This window comes from Pimephales promelas, chromosome 19, assembly GCF_988280905.1.
Source record: "Pimephales promelas chromosome 19, fPimPro1.hap1.1, whole genome shotgun sequence".
NCBI classification, from domain to species: Eukaryota; Metazoa; Chordata; class Actinopteri; order Cypriniformes; family Leuciscidae; genus Pimephales; species Pimephales promelas.
Window position 1 is genome coordinate 15446523 of NC_142787.1, and position 14491 is coordinate 15461013.

General features: G+C 37.2%; 1 protein-coding gene across 3 annotated transcripts in view; it reads right to left on the bottom strand.

The window, feature by feature from the left end:
- Positions 1 to 3: 3 nt before the first annotated feature.
- The window catches only part of pde8b (phosphodiesterase 8B), a 112758-nt gene continuing 98270 nt past the window's right edge, over positions 4 to 14491 (bottom strand). For all 3 annotated transcript variants that reach the window (XM_089123897.1, XM_089123896.1, XM_089123898.1), the window contains exons 16-22: positions 10440 to 10569; positions 10151 to 10349; positions 8894 to 9111; positions 8678 to 8816; positions 8430 to 8597; positions 7791 to 7920; positions 4 to 5694 (exon numbers count right to left, since the gene is read on the bottom strand). In XM_089123897.1, coding sequence (XP_088980023.1) covers positions 5585 to 5694; positions 7791 to 7920; positions 8430 to 8597; positions 8678 to 8816; positions 8894 to 9111; positions 10151 to 10349; positions 10440 to 10569 — 1094 coding nt within the window. In that variant the 3' untranslated portion in view covers positions 4 to 5584. The remainder of the gene's footprint in view (positions 5695 to 7790; positions 7921 to 8429; positions 8598 to 8677; positions 8817 to 8893; positions 9112 to 10150; positions 10350 to 10439; positions 10570 to 14491) is intronic.

The following is a 14491-nucleotide window of genomic DNA, read 5'->3' on the forward strand; positions in this document are numbered from 1 at the left end:
GCGTTATTGCAAATTTTTATTTTTCGTGTGTATCACAAACACAATGGTTTCAGAGTTGAAGTGAAATCTCTAAACGACAGCAGATGTAGAGACAGAAACAAAGCGAACAGATGTATGCATTTTTTTGTACAATTGACAATAAAAAAAAAATCCGACAAAGCAACCTGTTGAATGACACGTGACCACTTTTAGTGATGGATTTGTTCAATAAAAAATAGTTAAAATACATTTGCGCGAGAAAAATGCTAGTGTGCATTCCCAGTACTTCGAAAATACAGTAATTGGCACAGAATCTGCACCCATCGATTCAGTTCACGCTCGCTAATCGACCAGGCTGCGTCTCATCCGGTTCTAAGAGCAAGACCCGCCCCTGGCTATGATGTCACTGTGAGGTCATAATGGTGTGCCAATAAGAGAGCCCTTTGATCGTGAGGGTGAAGTGTGAAGGATGAGACTTCACGACAACGTTCAATATATGACCATGGACTAATCCGTCATGAATTATTTCACCTTTTTTTAATACTTTAGGTAGTTAGGGTAAAGTTAGTAAGGTAGTAAAGTACGTTGTACGGACAGTAGCTATGTTTCCATCCAGTTGTAAATTTAACATGCGCAAAATTGGACTATCACATAAAAATCTGCGAATAAAGCACCGTTTCCGTTTCCATCGGATGCTGTTTTTTTGGGAATGCAATCATGTGAGCTCTTTCGGAGAGGGAGTTAAAGGGTTACTTCCTTCTCTATGCGCCTCTAGTCAATTAACGTAGTGTGATTGCGTAGAGCTACGTCACACGTAGGCTCACTATTGGCCGACGCCGGTCATGTGTGTGATGGGTGTGATGTACAATAACAGAAGCTTATGCTATTAAACTAGTAACCTGACTTGAAGCAGAGAGAGAGAAGTAAATAAATAGTTGAAATAAAGTCGTTATTTTTGTTTGTTTTTGCGCACAATAAGTATTCTCGTCGTTTGATAAAGTTAAGATTGAGCCACTGAAGTTACTCGGACTATTTTAACGATGTCTTTAATAACTTTTCACGGCCGGCAAGTTTCAATTCCTCAAGAAGCCTATGGACGAGTATGGAGGAGTGATCCAGCTCTCAGATTTCATCAAAAATATCTTAATTTGTGTTCCGAAGATGAACGAAGGTCTTACGGGGTTGGAACAACATGAGGGTGAGTAAATACTAACAGAATTTTTATGTTTGGGTGAACTAACCCTTTAAACCAAATCATTCGGATGACAGACATTTGGCTCAGGCGTTTCAGAACGACCAAACCAACATTTGAGCTGATGTGCGATGCAAATGGCCCACTGGTTATTTCAGTTATCCAATCACATCATCTGTTGAAGCAAAGTCATGTGAGTTTGTTGTTGCACATTGAAGGATTCAATTGGTAAAATGGTTTCCATCATAGTTTATGCACACGTCTTCTTATTGGATAAACATTTACCCACCTCAATTGAGCGTATGTATTTTATGCACATTTTAAGAATTTTTATGCACAAAAATAGGTGGATGGAAACAAAGCTAGCTAGTGATAATGGCTGGAGCATGAGAGCGTCCCATGAGCCTGAGTGTTGAGATTCGGAAAAAAAAAAAATAGCATTGATGTCATAATATTGACTTCAAAACTAAAATAATTGTGACTTATCCCTCTCTTAAAAAAAAAAAAAAATGGATTGTTAAATTATGCACAAGGAGTCCAGAAATCAGTAATGCTTAAATAGAAGTTCATCCACCTTAGAAATTATTTCCAGCTTTAATATCATGACTTTAAGATTACAACAAAAATATGATAAATGTTAACACATGTATTTTTCAAAAATATTATAAATTATGAGCTTTATGTTTCTGATTTTAAACCCTCTGGAACTTTAAAGTACACTACCTTAACTGCGATATTTGCTACTCTGTAATGTACAGAGGGATGAGCCAAAATGATTTTCTGTTGCATTCAAAATGATGCTCCAAATACTGTTGATAAATCTTGTACTGAATCCAGACTGTTTCTATACATCATCACTACATATTCAACAACAAAGCCACCAGTAACTAAATTATCCAACAACCTCCGGGACAACTAATAATCCTCATGTTTATATCACAATGGACCTTTGAAAAGAAACAATCACATGGTCGCGTCATATTTTAAATCTGCTGTAGAATCTCATCATAAGTGTTGCGTGAATGAGGACCGGTTTAACCCACCACGTGACGTGTCTATAACAGAGATTAAGGCATCAACTTCAGTTTGCTCTCTACACTTCACATATTCATATTAATATCGGTGAAATAGTCCATATAAATTCATAGTCAAAACATCTGACTTTCCCTGGTTACGTTTTGTACTTCAAATTACCTATAAAGCCTGAGTGTGACAATGCAATGAACTGTTTTGTTACTGAGCAGGATAATGCAGGCCTACAGAAGACAGGAAGAGAGGATGAGCAGGGTGGAGGACAGGAAAAGAGGGAATAGACACATCATCTTCTGGCCTACACTTCCATTATTAGTTCTGGTATGTGCTATGGCTTATCTCTGTCAGCTTCAAACCAAGAATCAGACCACCAGATCAAGACTCGTCTGAGAATTTGTTCATCGTGCGCATTTCGTTTTAACCATGTCATTTGATGTCCGTATATTGGGCACATTTTTGTACTCTACCAGCGTTTGAAAGGTAGTGTCATGAGGAACTTTGTTGTACTTTCCTTGATTAGTGATCATAAGGACTTTAGGTAACATGATTGAACAGCTATAAAAAAAAAGAATAAAAATATTTTTACTAAGAAATAAACAAACATAAGCTCATTGATACTTGTTAATTTTTAGTTATGTGAAATGCAACTATGTAACACCATCAATAGAGTCCAAATTATAGTCCACTTTGAATTTCTTTCTTCTGCTGAACACAAAATATATATTTTGAAGAATGTGTGTAACCGAACAGTTGATGGACCCCATTGACTTCCATAGAATGGGAAAAAAAAATGTTGATGGACCCCATTGACTTCCATAGAAAGGGGGAAAAAATATTATGGAACTCAATGGGGTGCATCAACACACATTTTTCAAAATATATTTTGTGTTCAGCAGAAGAAAATTCATACAGGTTTGGAACAGCTTGAGTTTTGTTGGGGTGAACTATCCCTTTATATAATGGACATAGTTCGTTAGATTTACCACTAGATGGTGACAAGAGCATTCGCCATAATTTGTACAGCAGTATTTCTGTAGAGCTAAAAAGGCATGCAAATATAGTATATTATAAAATAATTCTTAATGCATTTATATATTAAATCAGTTCTTGTACAAAACTGTGACCACAATTATAGCTTTAAAAAACACACTGCCTTTAAAATTCATAAATCATTACCAAATTTCATGTGTTAAATCATAGTGTATACCAGTGGTTACACTGAAACACTTAACACGTACAAAATGTATTTTTTTAATTGGAAAAATAATCCCTGACGTCATCTGGTAAAAAATATTGTCTGATTTAGATCAAAAGTAATGATTTAAAAATGTTAATATTGGCCAATACCCACGGATATATCATGCATTAAGAATACTTTATATAATACATTACAATAAAAAGTGCTACCAAAACCACTGTTCTACCCTTGTGACCACATTAAAGCAACAAGAAAAAAGGGAGGGAAACAGATAGAATCAGGAAGGATGAGAGAACAGGAAAGAGGAAAATCAAAACCCTGCGAGCTGCTGAATGTGCACCACATGCCTTTAACTGCACAATGCTTAAAAACACAGTCACTGAGATGCACTGCCAACCGAAGAACAACAAAAACGGCATTGGCATTGGACATCTTTATCATGATGATGTCATCGCACTAGCAGTGGTGTCGTGCTGGTGAGTTTGGAGCGGTCGCTGTGAAGTCATCGTAAAGATGAAGCTCCTTTCCAATCGCGTCTACACAATGTATAAAGAGTAAAAGGCTGAACTCATCAACCGAGTTATAAACATTTAACAAATTCTTACTAAGCCTGTCGGCGAGCCAATGAAATTCAGCTACGCGTCCAACTGTAACCTGGAAAAAATGAGGTGCCCAAATAACAAATGACACTAAACAGCTACACTTATTATTTTTTCTTAAAAACCTCTCACCAATCGGTCAGTGTGAGAGATTTCAAGAAATCTAAATCAGTTCTTTTTTTTTTTTCAGTCGAAACGGCTTCAGCCAAACATCTGTTTAAAACTCATCATTGTGTTGATTATAAACGTACTTTGGCACTGGATGCTTTCTGGCCTACAAAAGGTGAACGTTTGAAGCTTGTCGGCGATGTGTGTCTATGGTAAAAGCAGAACCGAGATTACGAACACGATATACAGCTGAGCTCATTTTGTAAATAAATAATACTTAAAAATGGTGTAATACTTACGATACGTGCGAGTTCTGCAGTCAGCATGAGCAAATGTCAATGTGTCAGTGGTCTCGTTATGAGGCTGCGCTGGAGTTTAGGTTTACACACAGATTAGGGAATGTTGCATCAGTACGGGCCATTGCGTGAAGTAGGAATGTTGACTGCCATGTGTAAAATGTTCTCATATGCTTCACATTTATCACTAAGCAAAGCACATCATAACATACACTCACTCGTTCTTTCGCTCACAGGCACGCATCATCAAGCTTCACGCTATTACAGTATGTGTCTGGATATACAGTGTTTCTGAGAAATATATTCTTTGTTATTATTGGCTTTTTATATCAAAATTATTGATTATTACACACCAGTCCTTGGAGTCTGAGAAAGGCTTGAGTCGTTCTGATACAGAAAATGCTGGAATAACGATAGCCCGCGGCAGGCTAATCCGTTGCAGTTTTTACATTCTGACACACTGAATCGCGTTCAGCGCTGATCAATACCAAATTCATCGTCCGAATACAAGCAAGTCTTCAGTTCTTCCGGTTTGGCAACTTGACATTTGCTTCTATCATCTGATCGAATCAATAAGGGAGAAAATGCGGTAGGACTGAAGGGAGTGCCTCAAGGCTCTCTACTGGGTCCTTTGTGGTTTCCAAAGTAGTTTAGTCCCACTGACACGGTTTTACTCCTTAAAACTGCTTCAGAGTCCAAATAAAGCCCTTTTGGCATTTGGATCTATGACACCACATATCTGTATATATTATATGTGCATGTGTATAGTTACAGAGCTCTCTGAGCATACACGTTTCAGTCCCAGTGTACATCTCATAGTTTCGCAAATATAGTATATATACAGTCCTCTGCTGAACTAAGATCAGTCTTTATCTTCTTGCGTCAGACATTAAAAAAGATCATTAAAAATAGCCAAAAGAACACAGAGGATAAAAAAAAAAAATGAGCAGTGAAAAAAGTAAAAAGATGCTGGAAGAGGACTGTATGCTGATAAAGTGCATTCATTTTGTCGTTTACTTGTGTTTTACCCTTGTTACCTGGCGACTGTCGCTAGGGTTGGAGCGTCGCCGGGAAAACAGGGCTGCTGATCTGTGTTCAGTGGATGGAATCTTTGAGGCCCGGCAGAGATGCTACATTCAACCTCTGACCTTTGACCTCGAGGGTAAGGGAGTCATGAGGTTCATGGAGGAGGTGGAGGTCGCAGGCTTTTACATTTCATCTCATCCAAATTCTTCCAGTATTTGTAGTTCTCCGCCAAATGCTCCATCAGGCCTGGCAAACTGGCAAATGCTTGAGAGAGAGAAAGAGAGTAAAAAAATTAGGTCAGTGCAATTACAGCCTGATAACTGTAATTCTTTTTTTTTTTTTATTTATAATTTTATTCAGCTTGCATTAAAATGATTAAAAGTGAGAGTAAAGACAGGGTACAAAATATTTATATTTCAAATAAATGCTGTTCTTTTGAACTTTCTATTCTTAAAGAATCCTGAAAAAATGCAGCACAAAAGTTTTTAACATTGATAATAATAAGAAATGTTTCTTGAGCAGCAATTCAGCATTAGAAAGATTTGTGAAGGATCATATGACACAAGACTGGAGTAATGATGCTGAAAATTCAGCTTTACATCAAAGTAATAAATTACAATTTAAAATGTATTAAAATAGAAAACATTGGTTTTAAATTATAATAATATTCTACACCATTACTGTTTTTACTGTATTTTCGATCAAATAAATGTAGCCTTGGTGAGTATAAGAGTCTTTTTTCATATCAGTAAGCAAATGTTGCTCATTCTGATGTTTTTCTTTTCCCTCATTTTACCATCTGTTCCGTTGCAATCGTTTCTGGCAGACGGACTACAGACGGTAGACTGTGCATGTTTTTGTTTGCATGAGTGTAAATATGGCAATTTGTATGTTCACACATATGCACGCAATTTTTAGATCCTCCCAAGTATGTTTTCAGTGCCCCCGCTGAATTTGTCCAACACACACACACACACCACACAGCTCCTCTATGATAAACTGACCTGATTGTGACCTTGGGAACTAAATCTGCGGAGAGCTCAAGAGATTCTGCTTCACTGCATCCTGACCCCATACTACGGAAATCAAAGACACACACACACACACACACAGATGCACATTCTCTCTCTCAATCTCTTTCTTTCTCTCTCTCTCTCACACACACACACGGTCACCCCTGTCCCTCTCCACGATTTTTCAAGTTTCCGTGACATCATGGCCGTTGCGTGTTGACAGTATGCAGGTTTATTCTCTGGAGTTCAGCTCAGTGGGAAACACTGAACCTAAAGTTTCCAAAGCTCACCACCACAATCATCTCAACCTCTGGATAACATTATCACAACCTCTCAGCAACCATCTAACAGACCCCCGTGCTTCACCCCTCCGGTCCAACATCTTCTGCTGCTAATGGACCATTTCATCTCTTTTAGGAGAACCAGATGAGTCAAAAGATGCCTGGGAAAGTATTCTCTCACTCTCCGTCTCCCTCTCTTAAACTCACACAACTATACTGTATAGTTACACAATATCTTGTACCAGAATTATAATTTTATACTCAATATTTGGTAAATTTTGGCATATTTGTAGAGCCTGGATTTTTTCATAGAGCTGAGTGAAATATTTATGTTATATGCACAAAGGAAATATAAAATTGATCACACACATTGCAGTGTTCTTAAGACGAGATCTTCTAGACAGGTTCAAGATCATATCTGGTTACCAGTCTTGTGTAAACTATACAGCATGAATATCAACATTGCTGTTGATTTAAGTCTATGTACACACAGTATGAATAAAAATGACTATTTTCTTTCTTGAGTTCAGAATTCAGTGATTATTTTACTATTTTAGTGGTTCTAATCATTTCTAATCTTACAAACTTGCAACTGTGGCTGCAATGAAGTTTTAATATAGTTAACTAAAACCACACAAAAATAAATATTAACTGAAATAAACTATAAAATCCTGTAAAGTATACTATTTCAGCTACAGGTAGTTGCCAATGAAACATTTTTTCTTTTCTTTTTTCTTAGTTTATCTTGATATATTAAAACGGCTTAAACTAAAACTGAAATGAAAATTGCTAAAAACAATAAAAAACGAATACAAATTACAAAAACACAGCAAAATTATTAAAACTTAAACTAAAGTTAAAATGAAAGTTATAAAAAATTCTATAAAAAATATTTTAAAATATTAAGAAAAACCATCTGTGATACTAAAATAACACTACTATGAGTTTGAAAGCAAATTTCAAAAGCAAAATACATACTGTACATATTGAGATAAATATCAAAATACTGTTGAAATTTTGCGAGAAATCACCATTGTATTGGGTATGTGAGTATATGTATATTTACCATCCCAGGCATCAAACATGTCCGTGATGAAATAGTCTATAAATGAGATCTGGGATTTAGGAATGCTGCAGGTATTCCGGTCAAACACTGGCATGACAACCGGCAAACCTTGTCTCTTCTCCTCATCAGTCTAGGGACAGGGGAAGATTACAAACACAGAAAGCAAACGATTAGAGAGTGGAGACATGGTATTGTAAAAATACTTAATTTATGCAGACACTACTTTTTTACGTTTTAAAGAGATTTAATCTTTTTTTTTTCAAAATATGCTCACCAAGGCTGCATTGATTTGATCAAAAATACAGTAATGTTATTACAATGTAACAGTAATATTATTACAATTTAAAACAACTGTTTTCTATATACATTTATTTATCAAAGAATCCTTAAAAGAAAAAAAAAAATATCAGTTTCCAAAAAACTATTATGCAGCACAATGTTTTAAAAATTGATAATAATTTCTTGAGCAGCAAATCATCATATTAGAATGATTTCTGTAGGATCATGTGACACTGAAGACTGAATTAATGCTGAAGTCTACTGGGAAGTTACCGTGTCAATTGGAAATGCATTGTGTTATGAAAGTTAAATGACAACATAAAATTCGAACGACATTGTCGGGTGCAAATGTGTGTTTACCTGAGCAAAGTACTCCTCTGAAATGCGACCAGCCCATTCGATGCAGTTCTCCAGAGGTCTGCAGGGATTGGCCACGTCTGCACATTTAATCAGCATCCGTTTAATTAACAGACGATTCTCAGGAGAGTTACGAATACTGGCCTGTCCCTCACAATCACTGCCTTCACTCTGTTTACATGCAGAACAGCAGTGGTTAGATTTCACTCTTACATATGTACAGTATGGAAACACAGTAACGTGTGTCTTACATTGGAGCTCGTCTCCTCAATGGCACTCATGGGTTTGTTGATGCTGTTTACGAACTTATTGACGTGTTCAAAGTGTCGAGTCATTTCTGTTGCCAACACCATGTCAATTATGGCTTGCCGTAAGGTCCGAAATTGAGTCCTGAATAGAGGTTGAGAGAGTTTAGTACTGGACCAATGTGAGTCATGTAAAATGTATGATTAAGCAAACACTGATACCTTTCCATGTTTTTGAAGATGTTGCACTTGCTGTCTCGTACAGTCAGCTGGAATGCGAGAGCGGCGTGGTGACTCTCCAGGACGGCTGTGTCGTTGTACAGAATCGCCAGCTCACTCCCTGCATTGCACAGGAATGAGTTGGTACGACCCGGGTGATCAACGTCATGGACCGTGGCTGCCAATAGTGCTGCAACTTCATCTAACTGGTCGAGACTGCCCTGCAAACACAGTAGAGACACCGTTGGTGTAGGCAAGTTCTTAAAGTAACCCCATTGGTTTTTACTGATTAATCATTCTGATATTAACAGCATCAGCCAATAACTGTGGAAACTTAACTGGCTTTGTCAATTAATAACGCACAATTTCAGTTTCAAACATTTTAGAGTGAATTTCGATTAACTATTAAGATTTCATTAAAGTTAAATATTACAAATCAATGTTAAATATTGATATCGAAATTATGATTTTATTTTGTATTCGAATAATCAATAAATATTATTTTTTGTATGTTATATCAAATATAAAATACTAATGTAATATAACAAAATATAATATACAATAATATATTTATAATATCTATTAAAATAATGTTGAAATTTTTATAAAATTCTGATACAATCCAGTTTACATTTCGATTTTACTTGAAAACTGTAACAGTAAATTTATTTAAAAAAATAAAATAAATATATATAATTATTAAATATATATATTAAATAATATATATATATATATATATATGTATGTATAAAATAATAATTCAATATTATTTTAATACTTAATCAAAAAAAAATAAAAAATTGGACAGATGAAAACAAAAGAAGAGCAGAAAACACTCAAGATGGGTTTGGTGCACACAGGGATAAAAAAAAGTACCCCATGTGTAAAATTAATTTTCTGTCGAATTTTCTGCCAGAGGTCCTGCACATCTTGTTCTGATACATGGCATCATGGATTCTTTCAAATACCAACAGATCTGATCTAAAAAAATCTAAACCTGACAACCTCAGCTAGAAATCTTAAAACGGGCCATGTTTGGATCTTCCAACAAGACAGTGATCAAAAAACAAACATCAAAACAAAAATGGGTCACAGAGCTCAAAACCACGCATCTGCAAGGGCCATCCCAGTCCCTGACCTGAACTCTATAGAAAATGAGTGGACTGAACTGAAGAGAAGAAGAATGGATCTGGGAATCTGTAAGATCTGGAGCGATTCTGTATGGAGGAATTGAGACGTTTCTGTGGTTGTCAGGGTTACCTTGACTCGGTCCTTGCGCAGGAAGTAGGCTGTGGCGTGCAGAACGTCTGCAGCGTGTGTAGAATTGTGGTAGGAGTTAGAGGCGTGGTAATTAGCCTCGATAACCTGCAGCCACGAACGCAATGTGGCCTCTGTGCAGTTCAGGAACTCACACACGCCAAAAGCAGAGAAGATCTTCAGACCCAGGTATGAGAGTGGCCTGCGCACACGCACACACTCTTTCCCATCAAAAATAACGTTTTACACCACAAAAAGAAACGATCTAAGGAATGATCTAACTTGATGGTACCTCTTGTGTGTAGCTGCTTCCAGCTCCAGGATATTGAATTCCCAGCATTCCTCCTCATTGAGCAGCTCTGCGATCGAAGGAGGGATGTCGTTTAATGGCACAGGCACTGCCAGCTGACTCTGACTCATATCTGAGGAGGTCAAAGGTTCGAGGTCAAGATGGAATATGGCAGAAAGAAACAAAAGCATAATTTAGACATTAAACAGTGGCAAATTCACCAAATTCATGTGAATAATTTTCATAAACCACTAAACATATTTGATATAATTTCAAAAGTGCGGCTGGTACAAAGGTCTCATTCCCACAGAAGTAAACCAAACGCTAATAAATGTTTTAAGAGTTTAGAGGTATTTAGCTTACTGTGGTGGGTGTGCCCTACTGCAAATTACATTCTTACCACAGTAAGGTGTAAACCACCCAGGTCTGGAGACTTAAGTAATGTAAATTCCCATTGTTAGCTCATGTTTCCATTTGAAAGAGGTGTCCTGTCTCGGATTATTTAAAGAGATGTTGCAGGAGGCTCAAGGCGATCAGTCCATAATGTTGAATGTCCTCAGACACTCAGCATTATGTATTTACAGCTAAAATACAGCTTAGGTGGAGCATTATGGCACACAGACTGACATTTTAGAGCTCAGACTAACACACTGGCATTAGTCAATGTATACTTAGACTGTAGAGGCTAATAATGGGTTTTGCATTTAGAGCAACAGTGTTGTTAGACTAATCTAAATAGGGTGAGCCTCAACCTGTTTATCGTAATATTATTCTAGCCAAGTGTACGTGGGAAACCACGGCAAGATTATACAAAGATACCCTTAGAAGAAGGTCAGCTTGGTTCTATGGTAATGGCCATGACCTCTGGTTAGATATAATCTTGCCTTAATTAATAGTGTTCATACCTATGGGGACTAAATACTTATTCTAGAATGAGCAAGTAGAGTACAGCCATATAGAATATTAGTCAATCACCTCTGTCTAATGACCAAGACTGACAGGTTATATGAGATCGTATACTCGGACAGTGTGAGACTCCAAGTGTTATAGGAATCTGGATGAACAAGTGTCATTTCACTTTTTTTTTTTTACTGATTAATCATTCTGATATTAACAGCATCAGCCAATAACTGTGGAAACTTAACTGGCTTTGTCAAGTAATAACGCACAATTTCAGTTTCAAACATTTTAGAGTGAATTTCGATTAACTATTAAGATTTCATTAAAGTTAAATATTACAAATTAATGTTAAATATTGATATCGAAATTATGATTTTATTTTGTATTCGAATAATCAATAAATATTATTTTTTGTATGTTATATCAAATATAAAATACTAATGTAATATAACAAAATATAATATACAATAATATATTTATAATATCTATTAAAATAATATTGAAATTTTTATAAAATTCTGATGCAATCCAGTTTACATTTTGATTTTCTAATATATATATATTAGAAGGGGGTACCACTGTCGTTTTTTTTTTGGGTCGAATTTTTGAGTTTCAATATCTCAGCTCTGGAAGGGTCTAGAGCCTCCATTTTTGCACTCAGGTTTAAGTCGCATGGCCCTCTATCAGAATCCAGAGTTTTGAGAAGATTGGAGAAACTTAATTTTTCGCCCAAAACACAAAAAAACAAAAGGGGTACCACTGTCGGTTTTTTTTTTGGGTCGAATTTTTGAGTTTCGATATCTCAGCTCTGGAAGGGTCTAGAGCCTCCATTTTTGCACTCAGGTTTAAGTCTCATGGCCCTCTATCAGAATCCAGAGTTTTGGGAAGATTGGAGAAACTTCATTTTTCGCCCAAAACACAAAAAAACAAAAGGGGTACCACTGTCGTTTTTTTTTTTTTGGGTCGAATTTTTGAGTTTCGATATCTCAGCTCTGGAAGGGTCTAGAGCCTCCATTTTTGCACTCAGGTTTAAGTCTCATGGCCCTCTATCAGAATCCAGAGTTTTGAGAAGATTGGAGAAACTTCATTTTTCGCCCAAAACACACACAAAAAAAACAAAAGGGGTACCACTGTCGTTTTTTTTTTGGGGTCGAATTTTTGAGTTTCGATATCTCAGCTCTGGAAGGGTCTAGAGCCTCCATTTTTGCACTCAGGTTTAGGTCGCATTAGCCTGGCTGCGCCCGCCTACGCACTTCCGCTCAATTTCATTTTCCTTCAGTACTGCGTCTGGGACCGCTCCATATCCTTAGGTTTCCAGAAATCAATTTTTTGTAGGACCAATCAGCGAATAGAGGGAGTGGCTGAGAACGATGACGTTGATGTAAGCGCGTCAGTTTGAGTTCAGTAACGGCAGCGGAGTAAGACGTGAGAAAAGCTATTCGGTCCGTTGTTGGAAAAGAAACTGCCGAATATACAGAATTTAAAGCCGGATTGTTGTCGTCTCACCTCTTGTTGCACAACGGAGGACCAAGTGAAGGAGGCAGAAAGGTTGGAAGTTTGTGCTGGGCAGCTCGTGCACAATGACCGTGACATTTTGGACTTTAGCCTGGTGTTCGCGCCGCAGTGTTCGGAAGCCCCGAGTCCTGGCTGCTAAACTATTGTTGAAGATCCGCTCAGGAGTCATGTCAGTCGCTCATATTCCCAACAGTAAATTTACTGATTCTTGTGATGAATAGAACATTTTGAGCCCCTTTGTGCACTCGTACAGGAGGTTGGTGTGTCAGTTTTACATGTTGTAAATCATACAAATTGGTTGTGATTTAAAAAAAAAAATTGTCATAAATAAAAATTTGAAAACCCATACTTTGGAGACTATATTTGATTTTCAGTTTTAGATGTCAATGGTTAATTTGTTTTAATAAAAAAAAAAAAACTAAATGCCATATAAAAATGTACAAACACATACTTTGAAGACCATAATTAAGGTAATTAAGAAACAAAAATACGTAATATGAAAAATTGTTGTTTATTACACATCTGCAGACAGACTGATCATTCACTGTAACTTACAGCATTGACTGAATAATCACTGTCCTTCATGTCAAATATACATTTCGAATTAATAATTGTTCCTAGATTAGCAAAACCTGCAGCTCTCGTTGACTGAAATCCTATTGTAAATTTAATCCTTCGGATCATTCGGAGTTCGGACTTGTTGTTTCTTTTACTGTCTATGGTTGTTTGTTTCCAGCCGTTTCGGCGCATGACATACGTCACTCACGACCACACATTAGCGATTGGCTATGGCAGATCGTGAGTGACTCTGGGCAGATCCAATAGATTTGAACTTTAATAGTGAACCCGCCTACAAGGAAGGAAACGTTTCTCAATTGAGGGAGGCCAGACTCTCTGTACAAATGAAATGTATGTACGAGAGTCTGGTAGAACCAGGCTAAAGTCGCATGGCCCTCTATCAGAATCCAGAGTTTTGAGAAGATTGGAGAAACTTCATTTTTCGCCCAAAACTAGGGTGACCACCCGTCCCGCGTAGCGCGTGCGCGCACAGCGTTTGAAGCCCAATTCATGCGCCCCGCAAATTGAGACCGTGTCACGCATAATCAATGCTTGCTCAAAAAGAAAAAAAAAGTCGGTCACTCTATATCCTCGAGACCGAGGCAGCCAAACGTTGTGCCTGAACACGTTCACGTCCATGAACTCATTCATATTTTGGGTGAACTGAACGTATTGTTTTACTGCCTGTCCCGATGCACGTGTGAACTCGTTCATTCTGGTGTCTGTGAACGCACGCTCTCTCAGTTTAATGGGGTGCCAGATTTCTATAGAGCCTTCCAGGCGAAAACCCGGCTAAAACTCACCGTAAACAGGGCTTAATATGTAGCGAAAAAACACCCAATCTGGCAACACAAGCCACCAGTGTCGCACAAAGGCGTCGTATATGATAATTTAAACAGATTTTATAACGGTGTCGGTGAAGATGGGAAAAATCTTACATTTCTGTGCAAACTTTGAACTTAACTAGTTCATTTTAAAATGTGTGAACTGAACTTTGAACTAGTTCGTGTAGAAAGTGAACTTCCCCAACACTGGTTGCCACTCCCACGTGACCTGCCGACTAGGTTGATGTCAACTTTTTC